Genomic DNA, 19,541 nt, shown 5'->3' with positions numbered 1-19,541 from the left:
CTGATTTGCGGTTGAAATGTTTTCATTTCAACACAGCAACAAATTAATTGCAATAATGAATTACTAGCGTATTATTTCCACAGTGTAGCATATTTATGGCCACTTCTTGGTAGTCCTGCCATTTGGGAAATCTGAGGCTGTGAGTTTCTATTAATCCTCCGTCTCTGTATGTATAGTGACGTGCAGATAAGTGTAGATACCGTGAGGACAGATCTGTGACTCCTCAGGGTCTCTGGAACAAGCCTCGGTCAGCAGAATGATTCATACCAGACCAGACAGACAACATGTGATCTCTGGACTCTACTTGGTCTATGTGGCTGCTTGACTCTTCACTTTTTTCTGCTGTGTACAGACACTTAGTTCCTGTGTAGGGGCTCATCTGCTCTGACTGGTAATAATGCCTAACCTTGAACTTAGCTTGACCCTAGGACCCTGACTCCACTGTCTTTTCTCACATTAACATAATTAGACAAGATAAAGCTGTGTTTTCCTTCTCAAACAACATGAACTAGATACTGCCACTGTGACATGAAAAGCTCTGACCCCTATTGGGTGTTTTATTGTTTTGTTTGTGGGTGTTTTATTTTACTTGATTTGAAACTTTACGTGGGAAGAAAGCTATGATAAAATTGGTCACACTTAATGAGATTCTCTCCTGTTGATATAGCAATTTGGCATTCACTGATTTATATTAGTACAACTTAAAATCTATCGTGGACATAATGAATTCATTTCAAATCAATAGTTTCTTTGAAGGTAATTTTCAATGCCTACGCTTTGGAATAAATAAGATTTGCCTCAAATTTCCATCAGCAGGTCCTGCCCCTCGTGGATCTTTGTGTATACGCCCCTAAATGATGCACTCAATCCCCTCAAGAAAAACCCTGATTAGGACTTTAAAACGCCTCCAACATTATCATTACACAGAAAATGACAAGACCAGCTGATGTACACCGCAAGGCCTTATTCCAAAAAACTCATTAAAACATGTAAAAGCCACTCTCTAAAATCAGTAACCTTATGAACATCATTACAGCAATCCAATTTCCAGTGCTGCGGTCAGAACAAGCAAGCTGGCACTTCATCAATACGTAATTACATTGAAGCATGTCCCTTACAATACATGGCAAATCACCCATGTGATCCAATTAAAAACACAGGTCCAGGCCCGCATTCCTGCCCATCCCCGGGGCCTGGTGGGAAATAATTGCTGGTCCAAAAGAAGCCATGCTCAAAAACAGCATTGAATTTCCACTTTGTCTTTTGATTAGCGCATATAGAGCGACCATAATCACTTAATTCACCAGGCTCTCCTTCCACTGGATGACGTACGCTGCATTTATGCAGACCTATGCTGTTTGTTACGGTTAATTGTTCAATCAATTCAGGAAGTGATTTTTGTCCAAAATTCAAAAAAGCTGGAAATGTTTCAATCTAAAATGTTCTATGAAGACACTATTGAGAATGAAGACTTTATCCTCATCATGCTAATCGTACTTGCAATTTATATTCTGAACTGAGTGAACTTAAAGCAAATTGGCCCCAACTCGAGTTTGTGCCTTCACCCCTGCCAAAGCTGCTTTCCCCTGCTGGCTGGCTCTACTCAGTTGTAAACGACTTGACTCCTAGAGGGCTACAGTTCAGCAAGCACATATGCCAAATTAGAGTCTGATTTTGACACTCTGAACTGGGCCAAAGTTCCCAAATCAGCCCCCTACCTTGAGCACACACTCATCACAATGCCCCTCCTACTGGGAACCAGATCTTAAAGCCAGGCTTTCAACTCTCCCTTTCATGTAAAGCCATTAGTGGTACACAGATTGTTGAATGATCTGGATATGCATGCATGAAAAAGGGTATTTAGTAAGATGGTGAGGAGCACTCCCTTCTTTCTTTTTTGCATAAAGCACATCTTATCTTGAGGAATCATAAATGCTGTCAGTATTTCTAACCTTTGGAAAGTGGTAGGCTAATGATTGTGCCCTTCAAGTGATTGCAGAGGAGGCATTTTTAGACCAAGGGAGGGGCAGCACATGTGCAGCGGCTGGAAAAAGCTACAGTATTTTGAACTACCCTTTCCTTTCCATGGCAGAGCTTGCTGCTGAAATCAGTGCTTCGGCTCAGTAGAATATTCTAACATTCAGTATCCTGCCCCTGGTATTTGTGGTGATGTCACTCACTTGCTTTCATTTTGAAAACGCAGTCCAGGATATTTTCTGTGGTTTATGCCCATTTGCAGCTAAGAGTCAGAAAAAAAGCCTGATTGAAGACATTGGGTCCTTTTGTTGCTATGGAAAGCAACAAATTTGCTTTATAAAAAAAAATATGTTAGGAATAAATGTTGATTTGAGCACATGAACCCAAATCAACACACTGTTTATGTATGTTAAAAAAGTAAGTGTTCTTCCTAAGTGAAATATTGCTTTAATCTACAGTATGTGAGCCTCTTTTCTGTCTTCTGAGCCTGTCTTTTCTGTCCCATGTTCAGTTAACAATCAAAAGAGAAGAAGGAACATAGTTGATAGGATTAACTTAAACAGGAACAAGGCAGCCCAGCGCTTGTCCACAGCAATGCTCTAAAGAAACAAACTGAGAGAAGTCCAACAAGCGTCTTGCCAGGAAACAGAAGTGTCTGCACAATAGCACACTTGAAGTGGTCTTCAAAGGAAGCCCGGGCCGAGGCTGACCCCCCGACTCGCCACTATAAATACTCCGTGATTGTGGAGGTGCCATCTCAGTCAGCTGCAGCTTTATAAGGCAAAGACAACCTCATACCTCGCTCTCAAGTGATCAGGCAATGTGGGGAGATAACAAGACTCCCAACAAGCTTATCTCTCCGCTCACCGAGATTGAGTCATACGCGTTATCTCTTCCAACCCCGAGGCTTTGGTGAACGTACGCAGCGCTGCGCTCACGTGTCGAGTCCAACCCAACTAAGCCCACTGCAAACAACTGCCCACCTGGCAGAGAGAGAGAGAGAGAGAGAGAGAGAGCGAGAGAGAGAGAGAGAGAGAGAGAGAGAGAGCTGGGCCAGAGGGCAAAGAGTGGGTTGATGCTGCCATTTACTTTTCACACTTTTGGCTGATGCTTATAACGTCAAAGCAATTTGACAATGAGTGAGCAGGCAGGGATTCAGTGTCTTCCTTCAGGACATTTTGAGAGGATTAACTGACTTTTGATGGACACATCGGTTGTTGCTGTAATCGAACCTGTGAACTTCTGGTTACAAGACGGTTTCGCCTAGCGCTACTCCACCCTGTTGCTGTATTTAAAATCACAAGGAAAGGGCATTTCGATAGTGTCTTGCTTCCATAATTTGACGTATTTCTGGGGGAGGGACTGTTCAAAAGTTCAAAAATTCTTTGCGCATAATCTATCAAAATGAGGCAATTCCTGCCACAGGGACACAGCCATGGTGTCTTAGGAAAAGGAAGCAGTGTTGCAAAAATGCTCCGTTGCCACGTATGATGGGAGGGGCGGAGCTGGGTGGGATTGTTCAAAAATCTGTGGGTAACACTTTACAATAAGGGTACACTAAGTTAAGGGTTAGTTAATTAATAAGCATTAACTAACCCTAATTAACAGTTAACTAATGTGTAATTTACTAATGGTGTTCATGTTAACTAAGGTATTAATTTATACATTATTTAATAGTTTATAAAGATGACTATAAAATAATGTATAAATTAATACCTTAGTTAACATGAACACCATTAGTAAATGATTATCAGACACATTAGTTAACTGTTAATTAAGGGTTAGTTAATGCTTATTAAGCATTAACTAACCCTTAATTAATGCACCCTTATTGTAAAGTGTTACCAATCTGTGATTGTATTATTAGTTGGAATTTTTATGTTTGCCTTTACTGGTATGCCATGAAGTAACCACTAAATATATGCTGCTGTCCAGGAGGTAAAAGTAATGAGATTTTCATGTAAAAATATGAGAATAATTAGCTAAAGTTCAAAAGTCATTTTAAGTTGATTGTGACCTTAATCAAGGCCTCATCATCTTGGTTGTATTACTGTAGGAAGGCTGTGGGTGGGGTATATTGTAATATCCCAACACTTGGCTCTGCCCTCTTTTCCCAAGAATGTCTAGATGATTCTTTATCCCAACCTTTGCATGTCTTATCGCTAAGTCACGATAATGGCAGAGATTTGCAGACTATTTCATTTAACCTTTAACCCCTCTCTCTGACTCTCACACATGGCTCTTCCATGTCCTTCATTCTGTCGCACACTGGGACGCTTCATCATGTGCAAAGAGCACCGGGGGAAAATAATGGCTTCTCTTTCTTGCAGTACTATGAGAGTGATCATGAACTGAACTGAGAGCACTACTGAGTCAGATTCCCTAGATAAATAGTCATGGATAGAGACTCTATAGCACTAGCAGCATTACATCATAACAACAACAGGAGGTAATCTTTCCTCCTCTGCACCGGCTCTAAAAGCCTTTAAGAGGTACTGCACTCAGTTTGTGTTTATTACCTCTGATAGTCTGGGACAGTCTAATCAATATTTGTGAACATGAGCAACTCTTTCCTTAAGCCAGAAGCCACAGAAATAACACTCAATCTTGTGATGTCATCAGGTATAAAGTCCAGAGGCGCTCCTTGATGAATGAGTGGGGAAGACGGTAAAAGTGTATAAAAACTCTTGCACTTTAGGTCCCCAAAATCAGTTTCCCATTCATAATGCCTGTAAAGCATCTCCAGACTTTATACCTGATGACATCATTTTTTATTCTTATGCTGTGTTCCAGTCAAAATTTGAAGTCGGAAATTCCCAGCTGGTAGGTCGTAATTACAACCTCCGTGCGTTCCAGTGGTCCAGCTTGGAAAAAACCTGGAAGTCTTTTATTACTGGTATTCAAGATTTTCTTCCTGGCTCTCAATATCAACAACTGCAAATCATGGACCACGGACATGGAATATTCTACCTTGCCTTGTTTGCATATACGGTATGACAGAATTTACATACTAAAAGTACACAGTGGCAGCGACTACGAGATTCCAGTGCGGCCAATATTTGCGTTTGCCCATTCATGAACACCTACACAGGTATGTGCCCTGACAAAATCACAATGTCAGGAGTGTGCGGGCCTCCACCGACCAATGAACGTGATGTCCCACGGACTTTGCCCGGTCTTATCTTCCTAGTGCTGAACATTCAACTTCATCAGTCAGCCTCATAAACCCATTAAAAACTACTGAACAGTAAGAGAGACGATGTGCCACTATAAAAAGAAGTGGCTGATTCCTAAGATTAAAACCCCTAATAGAGTAAATGCTAAGGAAAACTTAATTACAGCCATCAGGACCTTGGTACATTACAGAAATTACAACAGTGGTCACCTTTATTCTAAATGTGTCGAGAGAGCATGAGGGAGAATAATAAAGCACACAGTTCTTCGTTCATTGATCCCTTGACATATTTTTTTGGAGAATATAAGAGGAAACACATGCTGTGAGAACTTCCCCTTTCCGAACTGTCTGCCTCTGCCCAGTAAACTTTTGATCAGGTGTGTGTGTGTGTGCGTGTGTGCGTCAAGGAAAACAAGATGTGCTTGATCAGCAGTTTGGAGAACAGAAGTGCTCAAAGTGAGGGAACTGCTTAAGAAAAGTGCTGATATGGACATGCCACTATCACAGCACACAATCAGCACCTTAAAGACCATCAGACCAAATGTCACAGAAACATTTGCAGAGGTTACTGGAGGCCTTTGTCTGTGGCTAGATCTGATTTAGCAGTTTTTAACACTGGGAAAGCTGACAAGCAGACAGCTGATTTTAAATATTTCAGCTTTCAAAATGTCCCTCCATGACTTTTGCTACACTAACTTTCTGTACAAACCAGTATTGTGAGATTGTGAGCAGGAAATAATAATTAAATTGACATCTTGTTGGCACCAAATCCTTTGGCCCTTCTAGTGTTAACTGAAAAAGCTGTAATCATCATATTAAATATCTTTACTGCTAAGGACACCAGACATGTCCTTCACCACTGTCTGTGTACTGTCTCTATTTTACTTCCTCCTTTCGAAAATTAATTCTCGGTACTCACCATTTCAAGTCCCAAGTCAGCAGGTCCCGATGTGTTGGAGAGGCCAAACAGAAAATGACAAGACAGAAAATGAAACAAAGGAATAAAATGAGTCATTGGATACAACTTGTGTCATTTTCCTCAAAATGAACCTCTGTAAATGTAAACAACCCCTTACAGTACGGGTAATAGTGCCTAAATTATGAAAAACGCACTTCATTCATTGAGGCTGTCCAGTAGTATTGAGCTGTAGTGTGCAACTACTGCGCAACTGTAGCACAATATCAGTGTGTTGCGATCCTGAGGAGCAGTTGAGCGCACAAACAACATTACAGGCTACTTTACCTGACTCTTTTGAGAGGAGGGAAGTCCCAGAACAAAGCCCCCAAAAACAGCAGATGTGACCGGTGTGTGTCCCAGAGGAGCAGGAGTCCCGACAGACGGGTCGTCCGGGCAGAAAGGACCTGACACCTGTGAGCGTCTCCCTTGGCAAACCTTCCCGGGGCGGCAGCTTCAGGCAGGACAGAGTTAACCCCGCCCCTCCCGGCTTCAAAAAACGGCCCCATTCCCACAGAACGGCACGCCCACAAAAAAGGAACCTCACCAGCTTAATCACACCGCCACCTAATGGTCGTTCATACAGGAAAAAAAGGGGGTATGTAGTATGACCACTAGATGGCCATATTAGTCTAGTCCAGGATGTTTCTCTCATTAAGACCCCTGTTTGATTGGTCTGCAACACAATCAGCCCAATATAATTTTTTTTCCATGTTACATATGACTCTTTACAGAATTATATAACTGTCTCTACTGTAGATGGGGTGACAATAACAGGGAAAGTGAAACCTCTGATCATAAGAGTAGTTTCTCTCATTGTGTTCATTTCTCAGGATTGAAATAAAAGTGAAACTCAACTATTCCTCAATTTTTTGGGGCCCTCTTGGACCCTCTCAAGGCTCCCTGCTGGTCCCTGCACCCCACTTAGATAACCATTAGTCTAGGTAGAGAGCCATGCAGAAAATATCTGCATTACTGTGAAGAGAAATATGTAAAAACAAATGTGGTTTCCTATGCATGGGAAGCGGATAATAGAATCAGCAGATGAGCCAATACCAATTCACCTTTTCAGTAGCGACAGCAATTAATAAAGATGCTTGAAAAGGTCACTTGGCTTTTATAGGTTACTGGTCTCAGTTCAGTGAACACAGATAATGTAATATCAATATGAGCGTAATCCTTCTCAGCTCTGAAAGGTGCTGACAAAGTGCAGGAAAACATTATCCGTAAAAACTGTAGACTTAATCACTCATAGGCCAGCTTCTTTCAGTTATTTATCTTTTTAATTTTTCAGAATGCAAGTAAAACCAGTTGGAGCGAACAAGGCGTTTCACGTTGCTGCCGATAATATAATATCACACAATGACACCTATTAGAGTCAACAGAGGTGTTACAGTCAAGTTTATTCAACCATGAATTTTCATTTAAACAAGTGTGCACATAGGGAAGACCTCGCCCAGAAGGTCCCGATCCTAAACCAAACGTCTACCTGAGATTCAATTCAGTTCACCTATTCACGTGGTATTCACATAACAATGTATAGAAACAAATCTAAACTATTATGTTTGCTGCGGCATATATTTATGCTACAGTACACCATGTCGTACAGTAGTAAGTTTTCAGTGACTGTTTTTGGCAATTCTACAGCTACAGTTTCTGCAGTTGCCCTACTGTTATACAAAGGAAAAGTTAAAACTCCTCTTTGTTTTCAAATCAGACCTATGCTAGGATTTTTTTTTTTTTTTTTACAAATCATTACTAAATCTCCATACAAGTCTGTAGTATTGCTCTTGCTACATTGAAAAAATAGAAAAGTTACATCTGAATATTGAGCTGTGGATGTGGTATTTATAAAGAGTCTTGCTCTTGAGTGTTCATGGCTATGTTTCAATAGTCCTTAGCTGCTTTCCTTCCATGTTTCCTTTCCTCGGTCAGTCTCACATCAGCAGCAACCAGAGAAGGAAGGTATGAAGCAAGGAAAAACAAGACATCAAAGAGTTTCAGAGGCTCATCAGCATAAAATCAGTCTAGGATTCTACAGAGGTGCTGGGTGTCACCAGGTCTTCCTCTCCCTGAGCTTCTTCTTCTGCTGCTGCTGCTGCTGCTACTTCCTGGTCGGTGGCCAATAAGGAAGTGTCCGTGTCGGGGGCTTCGAAGGACTCGCCCCCCAGGTCAGTCAGTTTGATGTAGCCCTTACTGTTGGAGCGCTCCAGACGGGGGCAGCTGAAGCGCCTGGCTCTGTCGCCTTGACGACACGCAGACACAGACAGGCTGCAGCGGCGCGCAGACCTGGGCTGATCCGTGAGGGAGTTGAGTGACAGCCGTGAACCCATCGCCCGGGCGACAGGTGATGGGGGGAACAGCTGCATCTGGGTCCACTGGTGCTGGGGCTGAGGCTGCGGCGCTCCCTGCTGGTCACCTGTGTCTGTGGGTGCTGCCTCATGGCTCTGCTGAGGCGGGAGGGAGTCGGTCGTCGCGGCATCCGTCCCCTTGGCGTCCGTCTCCCCGCTGTGGCCGCTGTCCGCCTGTACATCCTCAGCGCTGTTTTCACCCGCGGCCTCGCTGACGACCCCTTCCTCTGAGCGTCCCTCTGCGTCCGCTCTGTCAGACTCCTCCACCTCACAGTTATTCAGTTTGATGACAGGTAAGGTGAAAGCGTTGACGGAGGAGGTGACGATGGAGGTGGTCTCCCACTGTCGGGGCTGTGGGGTCTGCTCGCTGCTATTGCTGTAGTCTCTGTAGATGCTGTAGACAGTTTCTGTGAAGGACTGGACGTCTCTGGACCAGCTGCGCGGCCTGCTGGCCAGCGATGGGCGTCTGAACAGCTCATCGCCGCCTGACTCCCCCTGGAAAACGATTCCAGTGGAGGGCCAGGAGCTGCGAGAGAGCATTCCACTAGCGTTGTACGGGCCGGATGGGCCGGACAGGCCGGACGGGCCGGACGGGCCCTCGGCGCTCCTTGACTGAGTGTAGTTCACCAGGCCGTTGAGGGGCGAGTACTCCTTTGACCGTATGCTGTGTAGATCGATAACTGTGGAATAGATATCCCTCAGGTTGATGATTTTGGTTTTCTTGTCTCGGTTTTCATGCAGGACCGCATTGGCACAAATGAAGAGGAAGATGCCGATTCCCATCACCAGCGGGCCGAAGACTTTCAGATTGTCTGAGTACAGGTAAGTGTCCAGGAAGTCGCAGAGGAAGCCGCAGGAAGGGGAGGGGTCAGGGGCGCTGCTGTTAGCATGGCTCTGGTTAAATAAGTTTGCCCGGTTGGAGTGAGGGTGATTACTGGTCAAGTTAGGGGAAAGTTGTGGACTTTTGGAGTAGCTCATCCTGTTGGCTCGGTGTGCTCCGGTTCTGCGGCGCTCCTGGTACTCCTGTTGGTTCTGGCTGGGCCAGTAGCCCAGAACGGCCATGGAAATTCCCACCATGAGAACTACAACTCCGACAGCGGCCACCATGCCGGCTGGGGAACACAGATTGAGCTTCCCCTTCACCACCACCACGTCGTTCTTCTTCTTTTTCTTGGCTTTCCGCTTCCTCTTGTTTTCCGCTCGGTTTTTGGAGCGGAGCGAGTCCTGGCGCCTGTTCATGCGCAGCAGGCCACCTGTGGCTATCATGGCGGCGATTGGACAGCAGGCTTGTCACTCAACCTGGCAGAACAAAAACCAGAAGAGAGAGGGCATTAGGAACAAGAGAGCAGAAGGTTTAGAGATTTAGAACAGCCACATAGAAATTACATTCACTTCACCGAGAGATCATATATGAAATCCAGGAACATTGTACGCACACCAGAGATTATGCTGTATGTTTTTAGGTGTAGAGTAATACACTGAGTATTGTGCAGTATCAGCTAAAGGCAGACACATTATTAGTCATCATGTAGACGCTAATCCAACAGATAACATCCATCTGCTGCTGTTGGATCTATAAATACTATGATGTAAGCGAAACAGAGACAAATACCTAAGTTGACAGTCGAGAACAAGGAGTGCTATTTATCTACATTCAGCCGTGCCGGTGCGATATCAGCCTATGAAAATGTAATGTGTCCAGACAGCAGGCCAGCAGGCATGGCTCTCCACCTCGCTCGCCCTCCCTCTCTCCTCCTCTCTCTCTCTCTCTCTCTCTCTCTCTTTTCTTTCTCCCACCAATCTCTCCCACCTCCATTCTTCCTCCTCCTCTCTCCCCAAATCCATTTCAACACGAACCACCGCAACTCTTTAAAAGATGACCGTGTCTTTTGCATACAGCGCATTAAATAGGCAAACACAAGCTATTGGTCCAGTTGTTTACACACCACAGCCTCTGCGGCATGGGAGGTGTTTGCGTTTGTTTTTGGTTCTCTGATTATGCCAGCACAGGCCAGTTATTGCTGCATGATGGTTTCTGCGGTCCAAAGGGCACGGAAGCCACCAACACCTATCATGATTACAGGCGTCTGCTGATGAGCTTCAACCACATGGGCTGAATATTAATGTGAGGATAAGGCTTAATTAGACTCGTGCATTCCCCCTTGAATCTGCTGGTAGCTAGGTATTTAATTTGACTAATCATGCCTAATTATGTATGACTTAGGGCTTAGATTCATGAATAACTTATTCCACAAATTATTTTCAGAGCAACAATTAGGGAGACGTTTTCAAAGGTTGCTTTTGCGCATCAGTGTTGATCTTACAGCCTTAACTGTCAAAATAATGATGAAGGCGCTTGCAGATCCTTTCATGATGAAGTTATTACAGGCAATTCCCACAGCGAGCAGAGCACAGAGCGCCGCACCTGAGCTTCAGCAAACAACACATCGGTGCTCAGTTGCTTTTTATAGCGATTTTCCCCTGAATATCACATCCAATAAGCACTCAGAAGCCTCCTGGGCAAGAGCAAGTCAACCTGCACTAAAAGTGATAAAGCGTGGGCGGACCTCTATGTTTGGGGCAGAGAGGCAGCTGATGTGGAGCAGAAGTGGGTGTGGGCAGCTCGGGTTTTTGTCTCTGTCCGCGGTGCTGAACGCAGGCTGCCAACTCGTCGCTTCGCCTCAAACCGTCTCAGGTCTAAAAGCTGCTCGTCTGGCAGGAGGGAGCGTATAGTTAACGCTTCGTCCGACATGCGGGGGCGAATATTTTCGTGCAATGTTGCATGAGTAATCGACTGTTGATATTACCACGCATCTGTTTCCCTTCTGTTGGAAAGGCTGTGAAGCAAATATGAGCTGCTGTTAAGCTGGAGGTGTCCTGAAAATGTCCAGAGCCACAGCGAGACATCTGTCTCCAATACAAACCACAACACAGTATATCTGGGCTCAGTGGGTACAGACAGATGACAAACATCCACGGCTCCTCCACGGCCTGACGAAGCCCATGCTTTCATAACTAACACCTACAACTCAAAGCTGCGTGGCTGTAAAGCTACTATACTGTATACTATGCCAGTCCGTCTGCTTTGTCTTACTGGCTTATTAGGAATGATTATTATATGGCAACATCAGAACCATAAAAAGTTTTACTAGATTGTAAATACAGCAGGCTTTAAAATATAGATATTTTTCTTTCGGCTGTAGGTAGGATATTCCGCGACCTTTTCACTTTCAGTCTCTCGCGAATTTTTAAGGAAAGCATCAAACATGCAAGACAAATCGAAACAGCTCTATCAAATTGCAACAAAATTCATTTTTCTCGGATTAGGTAAACGGACAGGAGCGAGCTATTCCAAGTCCAACGCCTTCCTGACATCAAAACTCTTGTTCGTCTATTTATTCAAGATCAAATATACTCTCCAACTCGGCTTATCTAGTGTAACACAACATATATCAAACACTAAATACTTCTGAAAACCCCGTTCCACCCTGATATAGGCTATTAGTAGCCAATGTGGCATGAGATCCGACTATTCAACACAAAAGAAGCCCGGCTGTTCTGTATAATGTAGTGTCTGCTGCAGGTAAAGGCAAAAGGAATTGAGGGTAATAACAATAAAAACCACAGACAGCGGGTGTCTTACCAGAAAATGTGCCTTGATAATCACGCATCTTCAAAGGCGCACTCCTCGTTCAGCTGTGCATGTCGTGGTGCGCCACTTCGGTGCCAGGGCTGGAAGAGTGGTTTCCAATTGAACGCGTATTCACAATAGACCAGCAGGGGCGGGACAACCGCATCTACATTGGAGGTGATTATTGGGCAACGTGAAAAACGAGAGCTGCTGAGGACATTTATGTCATTTTCATACTTCCAACACTCTCGTATTGTTTCATATTTTCTGTCTGAGCACACAGATCAGTAACCTGCACGATTAAATTTTACTGGCTGTTATACAGATGTCAGCAGCGTTTTTGGTCAAGGGCCATAAATCTTTATTTATATGCCAGCAAAGGCAGGTGGCACGTTATGTACTTGGGCCCACATGTGCATATCTTAGATGAAAAGGTGAAAAAAATAGGATGAACAGAGGAATGATGAAATGAAACTGTCAGATATAGATTTTAAAATGTACATTAGTCAGGATGGTGTGGGTGAGGTTAGAGACAGATTCAGAAATACCAAATGTACAATCTGGTGCTCTTACATCACTCTGCCTCACTCTTCCTCCCCTCTACCTTTCCCCTGGGTTACATCCCTGTAATTGCAAGAATGCTGTGTCCAGATGAGTGTTAAACAGAATGAAATGTGACAGAATCCAGATGTGTTTCACTGATGGGAGACTGGAGACAGAGGCAGCTACACTGGACAGGGGGAGCATAAATAACAAAACCTTGTGCTGATGCTCCAGAGAGTTGGCTGCGAATTTATGACCCAGAAATGTGTTTTGTTTACGGCATAAATTACCAGATGGAACAGAGAAAAAAACACTCCAGTATGCATGCTGCAGTTCATCTCAAAGTACATGGAAATGGGAAGTAATCCAGAGGTTTTACAGAATGCTTAATGTGAAGAGCTGTCTTTTAATCCATGGTGTTAACCAGTGCTGCGTACATCCAGAGGGTCCATTGCTTCCCGTCCTATAGATCTAAGCTTGTGCAATATAGAAAAAGTCAGCGGCACACAACAGATGTTTCTGAGCTTCTGCCAGAGGATTTATACAGGCACGTCATTTAATACCAGTACTGCTGAGTCAACCTTTTTAAAACTCTGTTACTGTGAGCAAATGCAGCATTATTCTAAAGTGAGAAATCAAACATTTGAGAAAGGTAACAACTTTTACAAAATCATTGGTTGAAATGATGCTTTTAACAGAGTAACAGAGTAGTAGTGTAAATATGAACTTCACAAAATTATTTTACAGAATGATCAGGCAATATGATACACAGTGTGTATGTGTGTGTACATTCATGTTTCTCTGTAAAGCACCTTAGTACATAGTAGTACTACTATTTATTCAATATGTTGTTTTGTAAAGCACTTTCGTACAAACATTGCTTTGTTTTTAAAGCGCTAAATGAATAAACCTAAACTTAAACTTAAACTTAGGAAGGCCTAGTGGTTGGAGAGTCTGTCTCTTTACTAGAAGGGTGTAGGCTAAATCCTCAAAACAGCCAGTACATCCTGTCCAAGTGTCTGGATAGACAGAATCAGTTAAATGCCTTTTTTTCTTTTTCCAAATTGATTAGTAGAGTTTTGGAACTCTTCAAAATCAGTCTCAGAATCCAACAGGAACCCACAGCTGTCCTTTCACCCCATCCACATCATCAGCATCAGTCTCTCCATCTCTCAGTGATAAGTCATGTTCAAGAGATTACTTTCCCCCACAACTGCTGATTCCAATCAGCAATCAGCCTGAGATCTTGACCCCAGTGAGAGTGATTTACAACAAGTTTAGATTGACGCATCTCTCCCCTTGTCTTGTCTGTATTTTAAACAAAGTGTGGTTTCACTTTGCTACCCCCCAAATGAGGTCTGGGGCCAGCCGTGCGCTCCCTCGATGGATCTCTGTTGATTCTGGCAAATGTGTTCTGTGGCAAAGGCTTGCCAGCACCTGTTCCGCTTAATTGAGTCAATATATTGAAGAGGAGGGGAAAGTTAAATTCATTAGTCTTTACACAGTGTAGAGCCACTGAGGAATCTTCAAGTTATCGACTATGATGCTATCTCACTGGTGTGTGTGTGGTGTGTGTGTGTGTGTGTGTGTGTGTGTGTGTGTGTGTGTGTGTGTGTGTTGGGTTGGAAGGGGGTGGATGAGGACACAAAGAATGTGCAGCTTTGTTTTTGTGTTGCTCATCCGAAAGGCCAAGAATAGGGTGTTAGACAAAGAGAAAAGGAAGGAGGGATGTAGAACGGAAAGTGAGAGAAAGAGAGAGAGAGAGAGAGAGAGAGAGAGAGAGAGAGAGAGAGAGAGAGAGAGAGAGAGAGTGTAAGTGTAAGAAAAAAGACAAAATAGTTTCTGTGACCCGCGGGTGAAAAAGTACCAGACTGCAGTCTTGCAGAAACTGCAAAAGCATTTACATTATTTCTGCAGACTTCCAGCTTGCCTTAATGACTTTACCCTTACATACTTAATCATTTATTATCAAGACATACCCAGGTAATTAAACTCACCTACAGCATGGTGATGAATTAGGCATTCACTGGAGATTCACTGTCACACAGAGAGAGAGAGAGAGAGAGGGAGAAAATACCAGAGAGGGAGGGGGTAGAATATGAGGAGGGTATGAGAGAGAGAGAGAGAGAGAGAGAGAGACAGAGAGAGAGGGGGAGATTTTAGCTCTCGCCTTAGTTATGTCACATTCCCATAATACTGTGGATTTCATCTCGGGGAGGGACATTCCCATCCAGGCTGCAGCAGCAATAATTCAGTAATTAAATTTATTTCTCAGTGATTATTCCACTTCTGTCACAGTTATTTCAGACACCACTCTCCCCTCCTGTCTGTCCTCGTATCTGAAGTCACACATGAATTATAAAGCTCCTATATACTCTGTCCTACTGAAGCCATATTGGATCAGCTCCTACCATTCTTTGATGCTTCCTTATCAAAAAATAGATCGCCCCCCCCCCTCACGCTGTAGCTATCAGTTATCCAGGCTTCCCAGGAGAAGGTGCACTGTAAGGTACGGTGGCACGCACAGTGTCAAAAATAGTTCCAGTGGGTCTTCTTTCATTCTGAAACCCAACCAGCTTTGTTATCTGTGTAGCCACAGCGCAGCACCACCTTCATGCCATTTCACTTTGTCCTTTGCTTGTCAGACATTCTTTCTGTCTGTACTGTGCTGGTTAGCAGCTAAGACATTCGGCTCCCATCTGTCTGGAGCAGCATCAAAAAGCTGCAGGGGTTTTCTGCCCCTCGCATGAGGTTGGGATATATTGGCTAATTGGGAATGTGGGAACTTGGTATGTTGGCCCCAGTGAGGGATCAACTCCCTGGAGAAGATGTTGTCATCATCGCTGCTATAATTGCCGCACAAGTCATGGGGCTCCACAATCAGAGAGATAAAAGCCACGTTTCCTTCTGAGACGCTGGAAAGGAAGACATGGTAGCTGAGAGTATTTAGGGATCTGAGGGAGATGACGAGTCATCAATTAAACATTTAGAAACAGCCACTCTGGTCTCAATTATTGAAATAGTGTATATCTGCCTCCTGTCTGGTTAGACATTAAAAGGCATGCAATCAGTGCTTAAGTCAAAAATACCCATTTTGTACACCTGATACTTTTTATAGCCTGGATTATACATTATGACTCCTCTCATTCCCACAGGGACTGCCTGTATGTACACACTATAAACCCCCATGTGTATTTAACATCTACATGTGCAGTAATTCATACTACAGTAAGTGGTGCCAGTTCATGAAACAGGGTCAAGAAGAAATAATTGGTATGAAACCCAAGGCATTCTTCTTTATTAACCAAAATTAATACTAACCCTTTAAGTAAACTGAAACACATCAACTGGTTTGACCTTGGGTTTTGACTGAAGCTACACCGTGTTCATTATCTTACACAATGGCAGTTCAAACAGTGGAAAGGAAGACCTCCTCATAAATCAAAACGATTCCCCACAGTAACAATCATCTGCACTATTGTCTGTCCAGGTACAGTAGGGAGAAGGCCCTCTAGTGATGAATGACCATTAGGGTCCATCTGCTGCTTCTTGGTTGTGGCTAATGAGATGCGTGACAGCGTAGCGACTGATGCAGGTCATGGAGACATATGGGCATTTCTTGTCCCTCCGTTTCTATGTTCGGCAGCCATGCGTCTCTGACATCATCTGGAACACAGGAAATGGAACGAGACGCCCAACTGTAGCAGACAGAGAGAGAGAGAGAGACCACTAGTTGGGTTCCTGAAGACAGGATCAGAAGAGCGCGAGGGAGGCGGGGTGAGGAGGGGTGAGGAGGGGTGAGGAGCGGTGGAGAGCAGCAGGTGAACACTTGTTCCCAGCAGGTAGCTGGTTCCCACTGGTGACCTTGTTTCTTTTCTACAGTATAAATGGCTGATGAATAGGCAGCTGGGGCTCCAACCACAAATAGAGGCCAGTATTAGCTCTCATATCAGCTGGTAGCACTAATGGGAATTCATAGGTAAAATATGTAGGCTATACTGCTTTCATTAATGGAGGATAGCCCTAGATAGAGAGCTCAAACAACTCTTTTAAGGTTGGACTTTTATTAGTTGTGCCACAACTTTGCCAAAAGGATATGTATTTGTATTCAGTGAATTTCTCTCCCTGTGGCTGTGAAGTGGCTGAAAAACAGAGGTGAGCGGATTGTGCATCGTCTCAAGAAAAGAAAGCAATTACAATCCTCAACATCAAACAGCTCTGTTTCTCCTAAACTGCAGGATCATGATTCCCGTGGGCTGAGCAGCAACAAAGAAGCTGTTTTTTTCCGCTGTTTAGCTTCATGGCCATTTTTGCCAGAGCAGCCAGGCAGTTGCGCAACCGGCGCTGATTCTCCTGGCTTGTAGGATGCGAGCTCCATAGAACTATGGGATCACAGTGAGAAAGCCTTCTTTGATCTTCCATCCTAGATAATATAGGTCATCTCTTCAGGGAGAAACAACAAAGACCCAATGAGGCGGAAAATACCATTCAACCCACCTCTCTGGAGCACAAACAAGAAGCAAATAGCCCCTCAAATGCGGCTTTACGGACCACAGCAAATAGCCTTACAGACCTTTTCTCAGGGTCTTGATCTTTGGCATTTTTAACACAACAGTCCGTCAGCTTGCAGAGAAGAGAGAAAAGGGAATTTTTGAAATGTGAAATATTGCATCTGTCATTTCCTATTCTGCTGCCTGTATGTGGAGCCTGTTCAGACTGGGTATCCATGGCAACCGTTTTATAATGCCTCGCGAAACACCTTAGAAGAGGTTCCTTTTTATCTGGGCTGGAGGGCTGGGACAGAGGCAGCTGAGAATCAAATGAGGGGGCTAAAGTGAAGGTTGACTGTTCCCGCATAGAATATTTTTCATCAAAGACCTGGGGAAATATGATGACATATAAGATCTTGTCAGAGTTCATCATAGTGAACACATATGGCCAGGAAAATTGGATAGGGGGGGAAAGGAAAACCATGTGACGTCTTCCAATTGCGGATTTAGAGATTCTAGTTTAGCAACGACTTATTCTGTTCACAATAACATCAACATTTGCTACTAATACACAGAAGGACGAGACTGTATGCGACTCGGAGAGCCATTCTGGCGCTGTGCTGCCATTCACTGTACAGGAGCATGGTCTCTGGCTCCTGGAGGACGAACCCAGTCATGTGGAATACAGCAGGCGTGAGCATGATGGGGAGGGCATGTAGCCAGCTGGGTCTTCTGCAGGAGAGAGCAGGAGCCCATGCCAGGAGCTGACAGGACCAATCAGGGAAGAGCTCAGGCCTCATCCATGCATGCTAATCAGCCGGTCAGAGGAGCCCGGGTCGAGGGCATCTGCAGGGGTTCATCGCCATGGATACAGCAGCAGTCACACGGTATTACCTGCGCAGGTAAACCAAGTGGAATGAATCTCTCCCAGCATTGGCTGCACTAAGCTCTGTGACCTTCAGGTATGCCAAGGCTACAGAGTAAGCAAGTAAAATCGTCTGTCATCAGATGACGGCTGGCTTTTTTTGAGGGGTATTTTTGGATAATCACTACCAGTCAAAAGTTTGGACACATGCATTTTCTTTATTTTTACTATTTTCCACATTTTAGAGTAATAGTAAAGACATCAAAACTATCATATAACACAAATAGAATTATGCAGTGACCAAAAAAGTGTTCAACAAATCAAAACTATCTTATATTTTAGATTCTTTAAAGTAGCCGCCCTTTGCCTTGATGGAAAGGCAAAGGCTCTGGAAAGAAATTCATACATAGGCATCAACTTCACTATTTATATTTGTCTAAGAAACAAATTTCAAGCATTTAAGCATAAGCCTTTAGATCAAAGTAGCTTTAAGAGAATGAAAAACATAATACATTCAATCAGGTGTGTCCAAACTTTTGACTGGTAGTGTTGATACTTTATAGCTACGAATTGCCTTGATTTAAGGAGAAATACAAAAAAATCAATCTCTTCCATGTTTGCCTTCAAAGGAGTGGAGGAGAGTCTGAACAAAACAAGCACACAGTCTTAAAAGGATGTAGGCTATGGCAAAAAAAAGTAATTCATCATTTCAGCACAATCCTATCAGTGGATTTTAGGCTAATATGGCTATTTTATCTTTTTCACAGTTCCACTCCCGTTTCTATTTTCAGTTGTGTGGCACATAAGGTGTTATCTAGACTTTGTATCAGGTGTTATGGAGACTTGGAAGTGTGATGAGAGACCAACAAACAAACTCCCTCAAGTGTTTTTCGCCTGATGAGCTGTTTAATCACGTTAAAAGGCTCCCTGAGTCACCAGAGTGAGTGACACAAAAAGATCAGTAAGTGAAAGATAGGCATCACTTCTGGGATGAGGGACTTTCATTATGCTATTTTGACTTTGGTGAGTGAAATACGCCATAAATTTGAAGACAGGGATTACGTCCAAAATTGATGGACAGATTTGCCTATTCATCCTATAATGCAGTCTATAATATATAATGCAGTGCCGCAGAGATGCCGCACATTATTAAGTGAAACCTCATCTTTATCGCTACATTCCCGGTGGAATAGCAAGAGTTTGAAAATGTATATTCTATCAAAAGGGTTTCATCTAGGCAGTCGACCTAACACAACCACTTTTGACTGCTTTTATCTGGAACATCTTTGAGGTCATTCATCTTTTCATATGCTAATGTCTTAATCAACATTTTCCAATGAATTAAGCCTTCGCAGGGCTCAGACTCATTTGCGTTATCTGGCAAATTAACCTTTACTGCTGGAAGGACAGAATCCCGACCGTCTGACTGTATTCATAATATAGTATTTTTCTTTGTGCAAGCCAAATGGGTTGAACTGAGTTCTGACACATTGGCAGTGTATTGTGGCCGTCTCTTTCTAGCGCTACAATTACACAACTGACCTACATCCGCAG

At 43.7% G+C, this 19,541-nt stretch overlaps 2 protein-coding genes across 2 annotated transcripts in view; both read right to left on the bottom strand.

Annotated features, from left to right (window-relative positions):
- Window positions 1–6,140, bottom strand: part of LOC139931008 (band 4.1-like protein 3) — a 48,469-nt gene extending 42,329 nt beyond the window's left edge. Inside the window, exon 1 of the mRNA XM_078287953.1 lies at window positions 6,072–6,140. The gene's annotated coding sequence lies outside the window, so the exon portion shown is untranslated. The remainder of the gene's footprint in view (window positions 1–6,071) is intronic.
- A 1,994-nt stretch (window positions 6,141–8,134) lies between these two features.
- On the bottom strand, window positions 8,135–9,724 carry LOC139930967 (transmembrane protein 200C-like). Its single transcript, XM_071924315.2, has one exon. The coding sequence runs from the start codon at window positions 9,722–9,724 to the stop codon at window positions 8,135–8,137; it is 1,590 nt and encodes a 529-aa protein (XP_071780416.1).
- Window positions 9,725–19,541: the final 9,817 nt, after the last annotated feature.

This window comes from Centroberyx gerrardi, chromosome 13, assembly GCF_048128805.1.
Source record: "Centroberyx gerrardi isolate f3 chromosome 13, fCenGer3.hap1.cur.20231027, whole genome shotgun sequence".
Lineage (NCBI taxonomy): Eukaryota > Metazoa > Chordata > Actinopteri > Beryciformes > Berycidae > Centroberyx > Centroberyx gerrardi.
This window is presented reverse-complemented; position numbering and strand designations above follow the sequence as displayed.

What these genes read in the sequence shown, in the direction of transcription:
- LOC139930967 (XM_071924315.2), bottom strand. Translation starts at nt 9,724, where the DNA reads ATGATAGCCACAGGTGGCCTGCTGCGCATGAACAGGCGCCAGGACTCG.